Below are 21,567 nucleotides of genomic sequence, written 5' to 3'. Positions count from 1 at the left end.
CTTCAAGGCATAAGCCAGGAGTGTGATGAAATTTCCTCTGTTTGCTCTAATATTTTAAGGACTACAACAATACTAGTAAAGCTAAACCTGATTTAGGATTTATTTCAAACACTCTTAGAAATCAGGAAATGCTTCACAACACAGACAAACATCTAAACATTCTTGAGAGATAGGATTGGGGGGAAAAAATAGAGAATATGCAATTTGTTCAATTTAGGTGCAAAATCTATCAGAGCAACACCAGTTTAACAACACTTGCTTTTAAAGTGGAGCCCAAATATGGAGAACAATCTAGAATTCTTTTAAGGAGATATTTGATTGGCTAGCCAGTAGGTGAACAGTTGTCATTGTCATCGGCTATCAGTTACTAACAAGTATGATTATCCACCTTGGAAATTCTGGTCATGGGTTCTGTTGAGTTGTAAGTATGGCAGCACGGTGGCTCAGTGGTTAGCACTGCTGCCTCACAATGCCGGGGACCTGGGTTCGATTCCACCCTCTGGCAACTGTCTGTGTGGATTTTGCACATTCTCCCCGTGTCTGCGTGGGGTTCCTCCGGGTGCCCCGGTTTCCTCCCACAGCCCAAAGATGTGCACACTAGGTGACAATGGGTCAACCAGGGCAGTCAGGTTTGTGGATTTTGGGAAGGAGATAGAAATGGGCGGTGCAGGGTTGGGGAACGGAGGTAAGAGGCTGTGGGTGGGAGGTCACCTGGTTTTATAAGGTTGTATTTTTCTGGCCTTCTAGTGATGGTGTTTGTGGTTTTGTCATGTTGACTGCTTGTATCTGGGAACTTTCTGAGAGGACACGAGGTCCCCAGTTTGCGAATGTCTGATTAACGGTCCCTGGTATGGATTGGTGGGGGGTGGTTTGTAATTTTACAGATCTGACATATGAACATTTCCTGTGCTCATGAATGGCAACGGTTCCAACTTGTGTACAAATCGACTTGTAAACAAACTGAAGAACGCAACCCATTTACAACCTGTGGGTTGTATAGAGTCTGGTTCAGTCTAATGTTTATTTTGACTCCAGTAGCTCTTGTCTGTCCGCTGCATTTTGTTTCTTTTGCTTTCAGAAGGTATTTTGTGTATTAATTCTGTGTATTGTAATATACTTCCACATGGCCCATCTTTTAAAATTTAGTAAGCATCTATCTGACAAAACATAACATAAAAAAATTAGAAAGTATTTAGTGACTATGTTGGTGTCTGTGGACGAAGAAAGGCAATACAACACCTGTCTTCATCCTTTCTCCTTTGAATTATTTTCAGGAATGCCCTTTCTCAGCATGCAGAAGTATGTGAACTCACAGTAGGTGATAAGAATTGTTCTGCAAAGAAAATGGATATAAGTACCTTTGTAGAAAGTAATATGGCTGGAAGTGAAAGTACGATTGCAGTTCACTTAAAAGAAGACTTTGATCTGACTTCAGCTGAGGTTCAGTCTGGAGTATTGCATTGTCCTCTGTGCCTCTACTACACCAAGCACAAAAGCAGAATGGTCAATCATGTTCTGGAGCACAAAAGTATGGTTTTCAATTTACATATCTATATTTATAGCCACATTTGACTAATCATTGCAGAGCACTGTGCTGCACTGGAAATTTAAACTTCATGGATAGCAGATGTGTTTAACCAGATAATTTGTTTGCATCTTCTTTTACCTTGTATTAAGTGCAACATTACATTGAAATTGAATATAAATATTGTTGAAGGATGCATAATTAAGTGTCTTTCCAATTAGATAAAGTAATAAATTTGACATTAAGGACATTATTACATCTGTACTGATCTTAGAATACAGGATGCCAAATTGTAACTGAAGAGTACATTCCAATGTGCAAAATTTGCCCAACTACAGTACAATTTTGCACCAATTAGAATTTTCAGTCTTCAAGGAACATGGTTATACCTCAGAATAATGGTGTATATTATACAGTGTAATATTTTCTTAAAAAACAACACATTATTTGACTTGCCATCAGGTCTGTAGGATATAACTAGTGTTCATAGATTTGTTGAATATGCCCAAAATTTAATATATCTAGTGAGTCTTAATAATTTTTTTTACTCTGCACCTATATCACATGTATCTGTGCAAATACATCATATTTTATTATGTGGAATTCAAATGCTCACAAGTTCCCAATAGAATGAAATCATTGCATTTGTGCTGTTCCATTTCTTCTATAGTTCTGATTGACTTTGACTTTGACTTTGACTTTGGCAGCTTTTTTCAGATTCACTGGAATAAGACTAACTGTCAAAGTTTAGAACATTCCTCTTTGATGTTTCAGACACACTGCTAAAACCATCTGCTTCTCATCTTCGTAATTATTACATTTGCAGCAAAAGGTGCCTCTTTACAAGTATCCCAATCACAATGTAGATCCAAAATTGACAATGTAAATGTCTCTCAGAATCACAGAACTGTTATGAAACAGTAGGAGGCCATTTGGCCCATTGTGCTTGCATCAGGTCTGTTGCCTTAGTGCCAATCTCCTGCCTTTGCCCCATATACTTGCACACCATATCTGTTCAAATAATCATCAAATGTCTTCCTCAATTGAACCTACGTCCATCACATTTCCAGGCAGTGCCTTTTGTATTCTAACTAGAAGGTAAGGTAACGTCACCGTAGTCCTACCGGACATAGAGCTACCCTCTCGTTAGAGAGAAATGACTGCCATTAACCTAAAGAGTCTCCATGCCTCTGGTGGGGGAAGAGGTTGAGAAGGAGAGTCCTTCATTGTAACCTCAGCCAGTGTAGGAATTGAACCTACACTGTTGTTATCAGTCTGCATCACAAACCAGCTGTCCAGCCAGCTAAGCTAATCGATCCCCTATACCCTGATTGATGTATGAGTTTTTCTCCCATCACGCTTGCTTTATTTGCACAACAATTTAAAATCATGAACCTTGAAGCAGAAGTGCAAAAATAATTTGCATTGTTGGATAACTCCCCTCTTACACAATTTAAAAACAATTTATTTGATTCATTATTTAATGGGAGTTGACTTTAAATAAATGACAGTCTCTCCCATTAAACTGAAAGGCAAAGGCAGCTTTGAGTCAATGACAAGATTGTCTTTTCCAGACAATGTGAGTAAGTTTTATACATGCGGTAGATTAGTAATAAAAATGTTATCATTTTGCTGGACTTCATAGAAGGAACTCTGCAATGAAGAGACCTGTTCTTGCAGTGCTCCTGACTTCCTGGGATTGTGAAAGAGAGAAGGATGAAGTCATCATATTGCCTTTCAGTGCTTTTGCAATTAGATAGTGGTTTTAGGATAAAATTATGCATTTTCCGTAGAATTGGTTTGACAGTCACAGTCCGTCCTGTTGAATACGGTGTGTCAACATGAAATGGAATGAAGAAGAGGCCTCAACATGTTTGATCGCTATCATTCCTTCCATTTGTTAAAAATATAATCTCTGACATTTGCCTGTTTTTGGTCTTCAGATGGGCAGCTGCCTTATGTGGAAGAATGTCAACTTGAACTGATGCATTTTTTTCCTGGGAAGGTATACTGTTGTGATTGGTGTACATTCGTTACACTTAGTCAGGACACCCTAACACATCACATGGACACCCATAGCCCAGTGAAACCATATAAATGTCGTCTCTGTTTCTTTGAAACTAGACTACAGACAGAGCTGGAGACTCACCTGAAGGAGCAGCACAAGGTACTTGTAGAGTTTATTCCTGTGTGAATTTACTTAATAAATGAAAATAGCAATAGATAATATATTTGTGTGAGAACATTTTTAATGCCATTTTAGGAAGAATGTACTTTAAATTCCCTACTCTGACTGTGTCATAATTTTTTAAGTGTTAAGCTTCTGATTTCAAAATACTGTTGAGAGGAGTAAATGTTAGATTCTATTTTAACCGTGTACTTGTAGAAATGCTATAGTCACTGTCCACTTCAGAACACTAGAGTGTAATACTGCTACAAAGCTGTGGTATAACACTGAGGCAAAGTATATGGTCAATTCAGTCTTAAAGGAATAGCATCTTCCCTGGAATTCTGCTTAATTTGAAGCACTCTACCCCCTTGAATGTAGAAATTGAGTTATGATCTAAAAATGCAATTACAAGGAAAGAAACCTAATCATTTTCATTTTAACCATAGTACTACTAAGTGATATCATGTTATGTGAAGTTTATAAAAACATAAAATAATCTCTCATAAGGTATAGAAGTAGGAGGAGATCACTTAGCCTCTTGAGCCTGCTTTCCCATTCAATGACTTTTGGAGAGTCAGAGATCTATAGCATAGAATAAAGCCCTTCAGCCCATGGAGACCGTCGGTCAAAAACAGCCATCTAACCACCTTGCAGTTGGTTTTCCAGCACTTGGCCTGTAGCCTTGAATGTCTTGGCACCGCAAGTGTACATCTAAACACTACTTCAATGCATTTGAGGGTTTCTGCCTCTACCACCCTTACAAGCAATGAGTTTCAAATTCCCATCACCCTCTTGGTGGAAAAAGTTTTTCCTCACATATCTCCTCTGAGCCTCCTGCCTCTTACCTTAAATGTACCAAATGCAGACAAGTGGGACTAGTTTAGTTTAGGAAACCTGGTCAGCATGGATGAGTTGGGCTGAAGGGTCTGGTTCCATGCTGTATGGTTCGATGACTCTATCAGTTGCTCACGCGGGACCTTATCAAAAGCTTTTCTGAAGTCCAATTAGACTACATCAAATTCATTGCCCTCATCTATACACCTCGTCATCTCTTTGAAAACTTCAATCATGTTGGTCAAACGTGACCTCTCCTTAACAAAGCCATGCTGACTGTTCTTTATTAATCCCTGCCCCTCCAACTGCAGATTTTAATTCTGCCCCTCAGAATTGCTTCCAGTAGTTTCCCCACCACTGAGATTAGACTGGCTGGCCTATATTTTCCTCGTTTATCTCTTACTCCCACCTTGACTAACTTTGTCACGTTGGCTGCTCCTCTGTGGCACCTCTTCTGTAGCCAGGGAGTAATTGAAAATTATTGCCAATGCCCTTGCTGTTTTCCCCCCTTGCTTCACTGAACAGCTTAGGATACATTTTGTCTGGCCCTGGAGATTTATCTAACTTAAAGATTGAGCTGTGACCCAACTTCACCTGACTTTGCCCCTCATTCCTTCAAACCTTTGGTTAGCAAAATATACCAATCATAAACATAAAATTGCCAATTGTTGCTTGCAAAAAGAGTGTTCCAAACTTCTGCCACCCTTTACATGTTGAAGCATTTTCTAAAATCATTTCTGAAAGGCCTGAGTCTAATTTTTGGAGTAGTCCTAGACTTGCCAAACATGGTTTCTCTCTCTCTTTACCGTATCTGTTCCCCTTAATACCATAAAAATTCAACCAAATAGTCCCTTAACATTCAGATGCCAGGGAATACAATCCTGCAATAGGGTTTTTGTTTGTTCTATTAAAGCAAAGTATTGGAGTCACTGGAAATCTGAAATAAAAACAGGAAAGTGCTGAAACTACTTTTCAGGTTTGGCAGCATCTGTGGACAGAGAGACAACATTTTATTTACAGGATCTTACAAAAGATCCTTGATCTGAAATGTTAAGTGTTCCTCACAGATGTGACCACTACCTTACGGCATTTTCTGATTTTACTGAGTTTGTTTAATCTCCTCATAAGTTAACCTGGGTTTCATTCCAGAAAATCTTCACATTAATTCCTCCAAAAGAAATATGTTCTGAAGATGTTAAGATTCCTAGAATTACCCTGTGCTCCATGTGTGGCCAAACCACCACTTGAATAATTAAAGAATAATTTCTATCCCCTTATTCTAATTCTCAAGAAATATGATCAACGTGACATTAGCTTTCTTAGTTATACTGTGTATCTGCTTGTGATATTTTATATTCTGTGTACCTGGACCATCACTGATTCCAGCTTTTCACCATTTTAAAAGTACCTTGTTCTATTTTCTTTTAGGTCCAAAATGGATGGCCCCTCACTTGCATACATTGAAATCTATTGTGATAGTTTGTTTTACTCATTTAATCTTATGGCAATTTTATGCCACCATCAACACTGCCTACAATGCAACTGATCTTCATGTTATTGACAGATTTTGATATTGCTTTCTTAAATATTTCGACGTAGTTTGAACTTGATTTGAGGAATGCAAAAAAAAAAGCAATTTTGCGCTCAAAGCAAAATTGACTTGGAGCTTTTCATTTGGACATCTGATTCCTACATTATCACTTGGCTTAGATATGAAATGCATAATCTGCTGTGTTTAATCTCTGGGCTGCTAGATTTTCATGGCTACTTGGAATTACAGTTTGGAACAAAAGTACCATATGTGCTGTGGCCACCTAGTGACTCAATGGAGTCAAACTCTATTGTACAACTGAGTTTAAAAAAAGTGTTTTGGAATTAATTGTTAAATTGGAGCCATCATTTTACTTAAATAGCTCATCACTCAAGGGGATGGGAGGACATGAAGACACAGACGAATATGTAAGTTTAGTATTTTAAAAAAAGCATTAAAAGCCTAACATAAGTAATGGGAAAGTAAATCTCTAGATCAAAAGTAAAGTTTGTGGAACATATACATTACTAATATATTCATTTCCTTTAGCATTTCTCCAAGAACTCTCATGAATTTAAGAACTAATAAGCATGATCTCATGAACAAAAAACGTGAACAATGAATATTTTGGCATGTTTGAGATTCATTTTAACGTCATCATCTTATGTCAAGAGTCTCATGTTTCGGTTAAAATCTGATTTTTATAAAAAGCAGTTTGATTCATTAATTCCCAAAATCAAGACTAAAATTCATCAGTAAGTGTAATTTCAAGCATTTCCACATGAAATGCATTTAATTTTCAGAAGCAACTGCTCTTTTTTGATTTCATTGGAAATAATCTGAATACTTAGTTTCTTTTCACGTAGATAAAATAATACATTCTAAGTCTATTGCCAAATTTCATTTTAATAACTCAAGATTCCTGTTTAAAATGCCATTGAAACTGATGATGAACAAGTTAAATATAACAGATATTTATAATATGCTTGATTTTAATATTTTTAACTGTGCATGCATCTGATGTATGATGAATCTATTAATTATCTACTTTTTGTCATTTAAACCGTTAATACATTTGTGTTTGTTTAAATAGGTGAAATGCAACTTTGATCTGGTTGGTGCGGTGAACCTAAATGAAGCAGACCTAGTTTTTGAAATTGAAGCGTTTCAAAGGAAGAGACTCAAGAAAATCCAGTGTGAACAAAGTGAGAATTTATTACTTACTGAATTTTTTTTTGCGGGAATGAAGTTGACTTTCTAGCATGGGAGATTAAGTAGCGACTGACATAGACCTACGACTGACATAAGGCTCATCAGCCTGTAACTTCCCGGATTATCTCTCTTGCCCTCCTCAAAGAAGGCAACAACATTGGTTATTCTCCAGTTCTCTGGGACCTTTCCTGTGAGTAAAGAGGATACAGAGATTTTGCACGTGGCCCCAGCAATTTTCTCACCTGCCTCCCTCAGCATTCTGGGATATTTGTCTACCCTACTGCTTTTCAAAACACCCAATACCACCTTTTTTTTTAATACTGACATGCCCTAGAGTATCAACAGACCACCCCCAAGTTTGCCACCCACCACGTCCTTCTCCTTTGAGAATATATTCGCAAAGTATTTGTTAAAATGCTGTGTTATGTTATCACAAACTACCTTATGAAATCTCACAGACAATCAAACACTGAAAGAGTTCTTTAAACTTTATTGTATGTAGCAACCAAAATAAGACCCCTCAAGTAAGCAAGTTAAGTCTCACAACCCAATTACTGGATTTATGGTAGAATTTAGCTACGAGTCCAACAAATGATGTCTTTCTCTGCATGTCCAGCATTCAGTCCTTGTGAAGGGTTGTTCTTTGAAGTTTTGCTGCTGAAGAGTCTTGGAGTTGAATTAATATACAATTGTCTGTCCTTCAAATTTATGGTGTGGTGTTATTCATGATCCTTTTATGTTCTTTCATCCAAAACATTGCAAGTCTGCAGCATCCCTTTTTATTGAAAGTAGCTTCCCTGTTCCTTGTTATGTTTGGTACTGACTGTCTATTTAAAGACTCAACGTTCCTGAAGTTAACTCCTTAAATTCTTCTGCAGGGCAACCATTTGATCTTCTGGCTTAAGGCAGCCAGTTATCAAGCAGTTGTCAAAACAGTTTTACTTATGTAGCTTCAACTCCTCCTTTTCTCAGGCATGGCTAATTGTTTTCAGTTCCTATGCAAGTTTGTCCTTGTCCCTTAACAATTTATTCCAGGCAGAGTTATTGCTGATTCTTTCAATCCATGAACAATTAAAGTTCTGAATCTTACAATATCATATTAAGGACCTCACCCACTTCCTTTAGCTCCACACACAAATTCCCTCCTTTGTCCTTGAGTGGACCTAACCTTTTCTTAGCTATCCTCATGCTCCATACATATGCCTTGGGATTTTCCTTAATCCTGTTTGCTGAAGACAGACATTTCACGGCCCGTTTTAGCCCTCCTAGTTCCTTGTTTGGGTTCTTTCCTGCTATTTTGTGTTCTTAGAGGGCTCTGACTGTCTTCAGTTTCCTAAACGCAACAAGTGCTTCCTTTTTCTTTTTGACTAAGCTGTCAACTTCTCTTGTTATCCAAGAATCCCAAATTTTGCTATCCTTATCCATCATTTTCATAGGAACATGCTGATCCTGAACTGTAATCACCTAGCCTTTTTAAAACATTCCCACATGTCCCATGTGGATTTACCCTCAAATCTACATTCCGCAGTTCCTGCCTAATATTGTGGTGGTTAGTCTTCTCCTACTTTATTACTTTGATGCTAGGGACTACTGTTATCCATGAGTAGCTTAAAACTTACAGAATTATAGTCACCGTTCCCCAAAATGCTGTCCCACTGAAACTTCCATCACCTAGCTGGCTCATTCCCCAATACCAGGCCTAGTATGGCCCATTCCCTGGTTGGACTATTTACATATTGTTTCAAAAGATCCACCTGGACACACCTAACAAATGCCATCCTGTCAAAAGCCAAAGTGGTTTCATGGTAAGTACCACAATAGGCCATGTCATTTTTTTGTTCCAAAAATGGTTACTATAAATAAGGGAATGTATTGCAATGAGACTCTGTTCAAGAATTGGTCTCACCACCTCTCAAGGCCAATTATAGATGGTCAATAAACATTCCCTGAATTAGTATAAAACAAAATGGCATGTTAAGTTCCCTTTGTTTTCTGTCTTTCCAGGAATTCAAAGGTGCACAAGACATAATTGTTCAACTAAAGCAACCCGATTTCCCTGTGAATTTTGTGGTCGAAGGTTCCTGGATCGCTCAGAATGGAAATGTCACGTTCAGAGACACTCCGTAAGTTGCACTGATTTGTTCAATAATTCTGCCAGTTACAAAGACGAGCGAAGTTTTTTAAAAAAAAGAAAAATGAGTCATTAAGTAAGATGGTCAGTTTGTACAGAGTTGATGTTAAATATTTCAAGGCTAACCTGTGTAGCAGTTCTGTGCTTATCCACTAACATTTAACAATGAAATGTACACCTCACATTATTACATTGTTTCCTGTTCCTAATGTGCCAGTGTTGCCCTGTGTTCTGCCTACAATGAAGAAGTTGTTGATTTCTATTTTGGAGAGAATTTTTCCTTTTTGTATTATGTATGTGAAGTTCTTGTTTCTGCCTTTAAGCCGGTATGATTTCAGACAATCTTTTAAATGATTTGCATGAGAATATAGAAGGCATGGTTAATAAGTTTGCAGACGACACCAAAATCAGTGGCATTGTAGACAGTGAAGAAGGTTTTCTAAGATTACAAAGGGATCTTGATGAAATGGGTCAATGGGCTGAAAAACGGCAGGTAGAGTTCAGTGTGGATAAATGCGAGGCATTGTGTTTTGGTACAACAAACAAGAGTAGGGCTTATACAATTAGTGGTAGGACCTTGGGTAGTGTTGTAGAACAGGGGGACCTAAGGGTTCAGGTACACAATTCTTTGCAGTTTGTGTCACATATAGACAGGGTGGTTAAAAAGGCAACTTGCCTTCATCACTCAGTCCTTTGAGTATTGGAATTGGCAAGTCATGTTGTGGTTGTATAGGACATCGATAAGGCCTCTTCAGGAATACTGTGTCGAGTTCTGGTCACCCAGTTAAAGGAAGGATATTATTAAGCTGGAGAGGGTTCAGAAGAGATTTACCAGGATGTTGCTGGTTTTGGAAAGTTTGAGTTATAAAGAGAGGCTGAATAGGCTGGGACTTCTTTCATTGCAGCGTAGCAAGTTGAGAAGCGACCTTATGGAAGTTTATAAAATGAGGTGTATAGATAGTTAATGATAGTTGTTGTCTTTTCACTCGGATGGGGGATTTCAAGACTCGAGGGCATATTTTTAAAGTGAGAGGGGAGAAATTTAAAAAGGACATGACGGGCAGATTTTTTTACACAGAATGATTCATGTGTGGAATGACCTTCCAGAGGATGTGTGTACAATTACAACATTTAAAAGACATTTGGATAAGTACATGAAAAGGAAAGGTTTGGAGGGATATGGGCCAGGAGCAGGTGGAAGGGACTGGTTTAGTTTGGGATTATTGTCAGCATGGACCGGTTGGACTGAAGGGCCTGTTTCCATGCTGTATGACTCTATGGCAATTAAACATGTCAGAAGCCTGAACTATACTAGAATATTTGGTTTGTACCCTTTAATTGGAAATAGTTTGAGTGGCTACTTTGTACCTTATTTGTGCTAACCCAGTTGAAAATTCCTCTGATTCATTGAAATGCATACTTTAAAAGTAATATCAGGTAAATGAATGTTTCCTTGACCAAGTATAAATCAGCTTGCATTTCATCTATATGTGATGCATTAAATCTGGCCTTTTGCAGCTTGTCATGGCACAAACCATTGTGGCCAATCCTTTTTAATCACAGGGGAGGCACAACTTCAAAAACCTCTCCAACCCCAAAGTTTGAGAATGGAAAACACTAGCTAATGGGGAATTTTCTAAGTGCAATACTAAGACATCCGTAACAATGAATTCCAGCAATTCCCAGTGACTAATGTTAGTCTGACAGGTATGACTTTCAAGTTGATGGCTCCATTCCCAATTAAGGATTTTTGGAAAATCTTGGCTAGAATGTCCACAATCTCTGCAATTTTCTCTTTCAGGAACCTAGGTTGTCAGCCAGTACTTCACAAACTGTTTTTGATCGCGACTCCATTTTGATGAATGAGAATTACTGGAACCCCAGAATTGTTGGAGGTTGTTCAGACTGTGTAGAATTTTTAAGTAGAAAGTAGCATCTTTTCTGTCCTTAACTTCCTGATTGAGCCATGGATGGATCTTCTTGCTGAGCTTCTGTTTTTCACTTGTCATTATTGTCAATAGATTTTCAACTTCGGTTCTCTCCTCGTTCCTATCCACTTGGCTTTAAGTTTAGCATTTGTGTTTGTAATTTGGTGTATGTCACTTTCAAACTCAACATGGAATTCAGTAGTCTTATGATTAAGGATTTTTGGAAAATCTTAGTATCGGGAATGGATCCATCAGCTTGAGGTCAGAACTGCATGTTTGTTAGTCTAGTTGTATAATACATGATTTCAAATAGATTCGTCTCTAGCTTGGCAAATAAACTCATCTTCTCGACCAGTCTTGTCGATTTGATCATCCCAGTCTACATGTTACAAAGTTGGGTAGAGTATTCATGAATTGGAAGGCAGGGAGTTAGAATTTGTTGGTTAAGAATGATTGGGAGTGGGGGAGAAAGTGCCGTGGTCCCTTTAAGAGCTTGTGCTTTGTCTGTGCTTGAAAGTTTATAAATGGAGGTGCACAGAGTGTGTCTGAATGGAAACATTTTCTATAGAACAGCGAAGCAGCATTTTTCCAAGATGACAAGTTTGAATTTGGCCAATTAATTTAAACAAAGCACCTAGATAGAGAAAGCTAATTGAATTTAAGCCTGATGGTGTTAACAACCGGAAACCAATCCTATTATAAGAATTTGATAATGTCATTTACGGGTATATAAGACAAAGGCATTTGGAAAGTCGGGGAGAGCCAACTGCCATCTGAAAGAGAGAGCTAACTGCCACCTCTGCCAGAGTAAGCACCATTCAGCTCTCCAAGAAAGCTCATCTAATTAATTAAAGGTACCACTGTGTTTTAGCTCCAAGTTCTCAATGAAGAAATTATAGAAATAAAATATCCCTGACAGCAGAATTAGCAGAAGAAAGATGTTTGTGAAGAGACTGGAGATAACGGAAGATTCCAGAAGACAGTCTGTGTGAACTTGGAGAGATTAAGTTAAAATTTATTGCTTCTTATTAATTGGGTTTATATTAGTTGGACTTGTCTTTATTTTAACAACATTCCAGTAGAATTTAGACTAGTTAGGGAGTAGTTGTTAGTCTAAGGGTGAATTGTCGGTTTGTTAGACACTTTTGTTAATTTGTTCATTGTTGGGTTAAATAAATTGTTTCTTGTTAGTTGTAATGTGGAGATCAAGGATTTTTTTCTCTTAACTACTCTTTTAATAGGTTACGAGAGGAAAGAAAGCTTCTCTGGGTGTTTCGCGGGTAATTATTAGAGGGGAACTCCTAACCCCATCATAACAGATTGGGGTTTGAGTTTTAGTTTTAATTATCAGAGGGGTTTAGCCATTTCCCCATCGTAACATACATGAAGACCAAAGTGCCCCATAATCATTGCTTTGCCTTTGTTACAAACTCAGAATGTAAATATACAGCAGGAATGGAAAAGGAAAAAAAACTATATGTTCAAGGCAACTTACAGGCAAAGGTCATTTGATATCAATGGGATCTTACAAATTACCATGTAGCTTGCAATATTACGTCTTAATAATCTTACCTTTAGTGGCCATTGACTGCAGTGCATGGTGCCTTTACATTAATTCGCCCGGCTGCATGTATGGCTTATCTCTAAGAAATAGTTCTGACCTGCAGTTAATAATTGGATCTGCTACACACCCTTAAGTGGAATAAAGGTATCTAATGTGTGGTTGCAATGTTTCCCTCCCTGCAAGTGTTGGGAGAGTTGGTGAGAATGTAAAGTATTTGAACAAGTTGGCCCTGGGGAGGTATTGGCTTAGAAGTTTTGGGACTTTCTCGATGTGCCAGCAATTAAGGCACTTCAGTGGTCAATCAGCAGGCACTTAAGGGCCTCAAATCTCAACCTCACCAATTGTTTACCTTAGAAAAGCTGCTGGCTTCCTGATGTGGGAGGGGGTTTCTCTGTTGTTCTCAAACTGGAGGTATTCCGAAGTATGGATAAGGTGCTAGTGGGCAGCATCTGAAAGCTGTACCTCTGAATCCCCTCCCCCTGCTGTGCCATCCCACACGTATTAAAGAAAAAGACATACCTTCTTTTTGTTGGATTCTTTGAAAAGTAAGCCATAAGCAGGCTTTAGGAACTGAAAGTTTCTGGCCTCTGGCTGGCAGGTTCTGTTGCATGTGGATATTGCTGTTGAGGTCTCTGAAAAGCCAAGAAATGCACTGGTCAGCTCTTCAGCAAATTGGCATGTGGTTCAGCAAACTTTCTCAGTGGTAGGGGCAACAAGTTAATGGATGTCCAGCATATTTAGTCTGAAAAAAAGAAAATCGTGCTCTTGGGTTTTTGTGAATAGTGGATTGGGTTGATGGCATTGCGAGGTGGTCAAGGAGAGTTGAATGATGCATAGCTTGGAGCTCAGGTCCTTACTGTTTCAAATCCTTCTGTTAATTGAATATTTTAACCAAGTTTATCACTCAGTTTGGCTTTTGACACTAAAAGAAGAGCAGTAGAGAAACAGATGCCTCAAAGTTTTAATGGAGGCATTCAGATTTGTAGTATGGAAACTTATTTTTTCCAAATCATTGAATTTGAAGTTTTGCATCTTGGCTTCAATATGTGTACAATAAGTATAAGTTCAATTTGTTCAACCTTTCAAGAAGGTTAGTAAAGGACATATGGTGGTGGCAGACTCAATATCTGAATCATGATGTGTGTATTTTTTTAATGGAAGTAGACTATTAGGCTGTATGTCATTTGTAAAATATGCTGGCAATCTGGTGACTGCACAAAGCAAAACCAATCGCACCAATTTGATTACAGTCAAAACCTCATCTTGAACTACTACTGCTGTAGTTCAAAATAAAATGGCAGAAAGGGAACTGGCAGATACAGGTCTCTGGGAATAGCCTTCAAATGCTATGCTTGACAGCTGTGTTTTTTTGAAACTGCAGGATGGTACTTGCTATTGGATATGATCTTAATGTTTCAAAACAGAATGCTGAGACTTTCACAATGTACTAACCAGATCATACCAAGTGAACTGTAGTCACAAATGCTGTAAAAATCTTCAATACAACAGGGAAATTGCAACAAGATTGATCCCAATGGGAAAGAAACCATTTTGAGAATGATTCTGAGAAACTCCAGTTCACCAGTTTAGAAACAAAGTGCCCTTGGTGTGAACTCATTGAGTGACAGTGAAAATTCACTCTTCAAAAAACTTCATATGAAGTCAGATTTTGTGGCAGCAAGATGATTGAATTTGATAGACTTTGCTGATCCTTCTAATGTTAATTTATTTTGGGACAATGACACTGAATCTAGCAATTTTTAGGATGCTTTGTTTTGTGACTATTGCTAATGATTATATTTGCAATAACCAGCTTGGGAGCTGATGAGGACATATTGAGAGGAAACCAGAAAGACGAATTTGTGAATGAAGACCAGAAATCTCAAAATCTTCAGGCAAACAAGACCCTTTCTGTTCCAAATACTGTCAGTGAGTTTTTGTCGATCACTGTTGTGGTTCTTGTTGAAACACCTGAGGAATAAATGCAAAATTGTGTTCTTTTTGCATTTTTTTTTTTGATTAATGTGGTGAACAATAACCTTGGAAGACCTATAAATAGAGAGTGCGTGTTTTATAACTCTATGAAAAGTTATGACACATGTTTGAATAAAACATTTTTTCCCCACAGCAGTGATTTGTCAACTAGAATTTGCCTTTGTTGTGAAATTAATTTAAGCAGTTAGTATTTCTATATCTCCAGCCTTCTGGCATATTATAACTAGGAAGTGTTGTGACCTGATATTTATGGTGGGAATTTATAATGTCTGTGTATAAAATATCTGCTCATTGAATTTGCATCTTTGATTATGATTGGCTAATCATAATTACAATTATTGTTGCACTGGTTCTAGCAGCTGTCATTCTAGAATAAATACTAAAACTGATTAAATGTAGCTACTATAAATTGACCAAAAGTTCACATCAAGACACTTCTTGAAAATTATCTACTTTTATTGAAGTTCACAACAAGACCTGCATGTGTGTTGATGAGCATTTTCCAATACATGCAAGCATTTATTTTTCCATGCCTGGCAGATTATTAAGATATTAAAATACACTGAAGAAATCACAGCAAATTCTCAACCAGACAACATTTTTGCTAAAGTGTAATAACTTCCACTGAGATAAGGACAGTTGCTTCACTTTATCAGAAGTAGAGATGCAAATTTACTGTGGTGACAAAATTAACATATTGTTGACCTCTGTAGTAGTTTCATAACTCTAGATGATGGTGAACCTGAGATCGCGAGACATCTTTTCTACAGATGTACCCAGAAAACCTTAAACAGCATTTGTTCCCTTTACTTTATCTTTCACTCAACGCACACAAACCTGTGGAAGAAAGCTTTCAAAATTAAACATAAATTTGATGTTTAAAGTTATGTTCCTATGTGCATTCAGTGGTTTTCAACTAATTTGATTAAAAATGCACATTTTATGCATTCAGTTCCATTTCTAATCTACGTACTTTTCAGTGTGTAATCTCTTCACACATGTCACCCTTCCCAAGATTAAAATATGAATTTTTGGGTTTAAAAAATTAAATGGTAGAGCTATACAGTAGAAATTGAGAGCTAGCAAACCAGCTAATCTTTAATTTCATTTAATGTTTATGTTTGTAATAGTTTGATTCAAATGGCATTTTGAATTTAATGAATTTCCTGCCAAGTGCACTGTTTAAGAATTTTGGCAGTTTTCTTATGGATGGTTGTTTTAGTTGTACTGATGGGATTTACAGAACGACAAAATACTGAAGTTCTCTAGTATTGGAGCGAAAGTCTGCCTTTAGAATAACTGTTAACTTGGATTTAATTTCTGTTGAAATAAAATGTTTTTGTGTTAAATTGAGTATTTCAGTGCTCATGTTCTGTGTCTTTGAAAATGTAATTATCTTCCCTTTTGGTTAAACATTATTGAAATTATAATATTTGTTCAAATACTTGGAGACTTTTGTACATTTTTTTCTGAATTTGGATTTAAAATTAGAAAAGCAAATGTTCCCTCTTGGTTGCCTGCTGAGGTGCCCACATTCGCATATGTCAATCTTCAGCCTACTTAATTCACTCCTTGTAAAATCAAGAAATGGCTGAAAGCACTGGATACACCAAAGACTTTGGATCCTAACAATATCACAACTGCATCTAGAACTAGATGTGTCTCCAACCAAGTCTTTTTTCCCCAATCCAGCTGCAATACTAGTTTCTACCCAACAATGCGAGATGTTCACCAGGAAAATCCCTTTCAAGAAAGCAAAGCAAATCCAAATCAATGCATAATTAGCCCATCAAATAGTCTCGATCACCGGCAAAGTGATAATTGGTGTCAGCCGCAGTGCTATCAAGTAGCACTTATGCTCACTGATGTTTTATAGACTGATTATTGCTGACATACGGTGCTGGGACAACTTGAACACTATATTCTATATTAAAAGGTCTAAAACAAGAAATTCTTAAAACCTTTCTTGCAAAAAAAAAACCACTTTCCTTACCCACAGTTTTTAATTTTAAGCATGCAAAAGAGAGTAAAAAGTAATATTTAAAATCTTAAAAATCCAGCACTCAGCTGAAACTCCCAGCAAATGAAAACAGCCTCCTCCTCAAATCCAATATCAGTCAACTCTCAAATCTCCAGATCTGCCTAAAGGAATGTCAATCCCTGATGCCCAACGTTATTTAAACCGCTAATATCGAAAAGGTCCAAGTTCCAAAAAATACCTCTCTCCACAACCTTCGACACCTCAATAAATGCATGTATTCCAGAGATCTCAAAGCACTTCCTATTGCAGCATACTGGTATTTTTCCAAAGATTTCAACCACACTGTTTCAATTCCATTCCAATTACGTCCCAAAGTGTTTTATCTGGCATCCAATAATGGAGGAACAGAAAATTTCTCCAACTAAGCATTAAGTCGTAGACGAATATCCTGTCTGGCCTGAAAGTTGAGCCTTCCCATTATTCTTTCAATACAGGCAGGTATTAATTAGACGGTAACTTCTGGCATCAGAAGTTAGACTCCTGCAACTGCAGTGTTTAACAGTAAACAGGCCAAAAACAAAATTGGTGTAAATTAATTCAGAACAGTGTGATAAATGTTAATTATGGCAAAAAAATCTGGCCCTCAAATTTCCTTTTTACAAAAATGGATTTTTATTCCTTCAGAATTTGTGGGATGATTTTTAAAAATATATCACAATTTTATTATTACCTTTGGATTCTTTTATCTCTAATCTGAGTTGCCATTTTACTGAATGAATTTAAATATTCTATTTTCGACTGTGTTTCCGTGAGGATCCTTGAATTTGTTTCACCAAGAGATGTGTTGACACTTGATCTTCTCACATGTCACAGAGCCTCATGTGGAGGGAGCTGTGCTAATAAGAATCATTAGTAAACCACAAAATGCTGCTCAAAGCCCACAAAGACATTGCGAGCAGCCAGATGCATGACATCTGTCATCACTGGTTGCAAATCCTGACCCGGATCTTTGTTCCCTTCCGTCAACTCTCTTCCCCAGAGAATGGCTCAATGGCTGAGTGGAACTGATTTTCCATCTTCCACACCTCATCCTGACAACAAACCCACACCCTCTCTGCTCCCCCATAAAACCACACCCCCACCCATTCAGCAAACTCATTCCCACTGCACCCTCTCCTCACCCTCACCACAACCCATTCTTACCCCATCCCCACCCCAATATTATTATAATCATTGAATCCACAGCCCTGCTGGCCATGCCCTTATTCACATCGTGTTTGATTCATCCTGTGCCCACTCAATGTCAGATGTGGCTCAATCCTTGTTTTAAAATTGCTGCCTGATCCCCCACCCCATCTCTGGAACATTCCCCAGCCCAATGTTAGCTCACCTTCAATTCTGGCCTTTTGAATAAATCAGATCACCGTTGAGAGTGGTGCTTTTGCCAAGGCACAGGGAGTAGGTGGAAGGGCTGACTCTTTGTCGGGGGTGAGGTGATCTGGGTGGGGGGGGAAGAGGGTCGGGACTGTGCTCAGGGGCAAGGGTCTGCGGGAGGGGGCTGATGCCCCTGCCTTTAGCTACCGGAGTTCTAATCTAATTGCCTTCCAAAATCTGTCACTCCTTCCTCCTTTATAATGCTCCTTTAAACTCAACATTTGATTAAACTTTGTTACACCTGATATTCCTGTTACGTGGTTCAGTGTCAAATTCTTAGTCATTCAGCACAGAAACAAACCCTTCAGTCCAAGCCGACCAAGTTCCCGAAACTACTCCAGTCCCGTTTACCTGTGTTTTGGCCCATATCCCTCTAAACCATTCCTAATCATTGTATCTATCCAAATGTCTTTTAAATGTTGTAACTGTACCGGTCTACCACTTCTTCTGGCAGTTCATTCCACATACAATCCAGCCTCTGAAAAGAGTGCTGCTCGCATCACTTCTAAATCTTTCTCCTCTCGCTTTAAGATTATGTCCCCAACTCTTTAAATCCCCCACCCAAAGACTTTTGCTATTCACCTTATCCATGCCCCTCACAATTTTGTAAACCACTATGTTCCAGTGAAAAAATGTCGCAGCCTATTTAGCCTCTCCTCATAACTCAAACCACCCATTCCTGGCAATATTCTGGTCATTCTTTTCTGAACTCTATCCAATTTAATAATATCTTTCCTATAGCAGATGTTTAATAACGTTCCCTTGAATCAGCTTGAGGCATTTAATGATCTTAGAATGCTGTTTAAAAGTAGGTTGTTGCTGTTTAAAAAGCTATTTTTATAGATTCTGGGTTATGGGAGTCACAGAAGTCAAGTGGCACCTAGCAAAGTCTAACAAAGATTGTGCTAATGACCAGATAATCCATAGATAGTGATAATCCATGGTTTAGCCAGAGCGAACTCTGACTCTCCTCTGAACAAACCTTTGCATCTTTTACACTTACTAGAGGTGGCAGACATTTACCCAAAAGACAGCATCTCCAACAGTGCAGCTTTGTCTCGTTGCTGCACTGAGGTTTCACTTTTTGGATTATGACCTGCATTTACGCTACAAAAGAGAATAGCTTGGATCCAGACATTTCCCAACTTATTAGATGCTCCTCAGTTAAAAGTATTTGATTTGCGTGATTTTCGCTACTGGCTGTGGGTGTTAGATGGAATTGGACCAGTGACCCTGCAAGCTATAGAGGCGGGTTGGTTAAAAGAAGCACCTCAGTTCACTGGAATTCCATTCTAGTTGTTTCATAGAATCCCTACAGTGTGGAAACAGGCCCTTTGGCCCAACAAGTCCACACCGAACCTCAGAGCATCCCACCCAGACCCATTCCCCTATAACCCACCTAATTTACACATCCCTGAACACTACGGACAATTTAGCATAGCCAATCCACTTACCCTGCACATCTTTGGACCGTGGGAGGAAACCGGAGCACCCAGAGGAAACCCACACAGACACAGGGAGAACATGCAAACTCCACACAGACAGTTACCTGAGGCTGAAATTGAACCCAGGTCCCTGGTGCTGTGAGGCAGCAGTGCTAACCACTGAGAAGCTATTCGTCTCTCTAGCCCTCCCATTTCACACCCCCTCATCTTCTGCACCCACACTAACTTCTCATATCCTCTCTGTCAACTCTTAACCTACAGTCAACTTCCTCTCCCCTAGCTTCATCATGGGCAGACCTTAGGAGCCACAGGGAGATGCAAAAATAGACTTCTAACAATCAACTATAACTCTAACTCCTACACACTTAGTAGCAAGCAGACTCCCATTTCAGAAACCTTTTAAATGTCCTTAAGATTAATCTCTTCTAAAAAAAAACAAATTTCCATCGAAACCCCATATCAGTGGACTCATTACCTACCTGTTTAAACTGTCAATCAAACTGTGAAATAAGAGCTGTCTTGCTGAGATAATTGTAGCTTTTGAAATTCAGCCAAGCATTTAGAAAATAAAAATAAAATAATGTGGATGCTAGAGATCTGAGATAAAATCAGGCAGTACTGCAGAAACTCTGAGTGTGATGGCATCTATGGAGAGAGAAACGGAGTTAATGTTTCAAGTGCAAGACCATTCTTCTTTGGAACTAAATTCCAAGCATTCAGATTGACTTTGGGGAAATTGAGAGTGCATGGCCATATCCAACTGTTTTTATAGCCTGCAGCAGATAGCTTGTTAAGCAAAGCAATCCAGCAGAGGGCTATCTTTTAACCCTATGATAGCTCTGTAATTTGTTAAAATCCAGGGGACCAACAGTAATCCAGACCTTATCCACTTACATAGACTCCATCAATTCATGATGCCCATGCTATGGGTTAAGACAGTATTGATTATAACACCATATATACTATAATAACGATTATGCTACAAACTAACAACTAACGCTATAAATCTGACCATTAATACTGTAAATCTAAGTCAGTATCTTGTACTTTAACTGAACTTGGAATGATCAAACATCACCGCGCTAGACCTTGGCCTTGATCCACATGGTGATGGTTGCCTGGTCTTCCTCTCCTGGTGGTCCCAGGGGCACCTCTTTCTACGGTGGTTGGTCTCAAGTTACTGCTCCCGAGGGTCCTGTTGTGGTGATTCTTATTCTTAAAGCTTCTGCACCCCTTTGGAAGGATATTCAATTCCCACCAATGGATCAGTCAGGAATCAATCTCCCTGATTGACTGGACCAATCAGGCAGTGCTATGCGGATGGTGGGGTGGTCTTTTGTTCTCCATTTCTGAAAGTGTCAGGGACATGTAAGTCAGGTCGGCTTCTCAGATAAGAATGTGAGATGTCCTTTTGTTCTGGAAACAGCTCGATGTTTCCTATTGTCTGGCAAATAGGCTTAGTCAATTGTGTATTGTGCTGTCTGCAACTTGTTTATTTTAGAGTCTTTTGTCCAGATATTTTGGTCAATGCTTGGCTCAATTTCCCAGCATGCTTTATTATCTAATTCTGCCATTTTGAGTAGCCCATCCAGCTACGCCCACATGGACATGCATCTTTGAGGGACCGTTGATTAAGACCCCCTGCAAAAACCAACATGGTGTCTGTTTGAGTTCAGCACAAAGTTCCAATGGCTCTGCTGCATTAGGCTTTGCCTCCTGTGTGAGTAACGCCCCTATGCTTCCCTCTGCTGGCAAATTGGGCCAGTCAGAAAACCTCTGAAATATATATGGGGTTGCAAGCTATCTGTTTTACAAAA

General features: G+C 38.6%; 1 protein-coding gene across 1 annotated transcript; it reads left to right on the top strand.

Annotated features, from left to right (window-relative positions):
* The first annotated feature begins 1,282 nt into the window (after nucleotides 1-1,282).
* On the top strand, nucleotides 1,283-16,258 carry LOC125486464 (zinc finger protein 462-like). The gene is made up of 5 exons (XM_048614093.1): nucleotides 1,283-1,528; nucleotides 3,469-3,692; nucleotides 7,154-7,265; nucleotides 9,277-9,395; nucleotides 14,709-16,258. Exons 1-5 carry the CDS (start codon nucleotides 1,345-1,347, stop codon nucleotides 14,718-14,720), a joined length of 651 nt encoding a protein of 216 aa, XP_048470050.1. The 5' UTR covers nucleotides 1,283-1,344; the 3' UTR covers nucleotides 14,721-16,258.
* Nucleotides 16,259-21,567: the final 5,309 nt, after the last annotated feature.

This window comes from Rhincodon typus, chromosome 29 (assembly GCF_021869965.1).
Source record: "Rhincodon typus isolate 14 chromosome 29, sRhiTyp1.1, whole genome shotgun sequence".
Lineage (NCBI taxonomy): Eukaryota > Metazoa > Chordata > Chondrichthyes > Orectolobiformes > Rhincodontidae > Rhincodon > Rhincodon typus.
The sequence above is the reverse complement of the archived record's forward strand: the minus strand, read 5'-3'. Positions and strand labels throughout refer to the sequence as shown.

Excerpts from the sequence above, each read along its gene's own strand:
- LOC125486464 (XM_048614093.1), top strand. The coding sequence starts at position 1,345 with ATGGATATAAGTACCTTTGTAGAAAGTAATATGGCTGGAAGTGAAAGT. Across the intron at positions 1,529-3,468 it reads TCATGTTCTGGAGCACAAAA|ATGGGCAGCTGCCTTATGTG; the intron begins GTATGGTTTTCA and ends TTTGGTCTTCAG. Across the intron at positions 7,266-9,276 it reads GAAAATCCAGTGTGAACAAA|GAATTCAAAGGTGCACAAGA; the intron begins GTGAGAATTTAT and ends CTGTCTTTCCAG.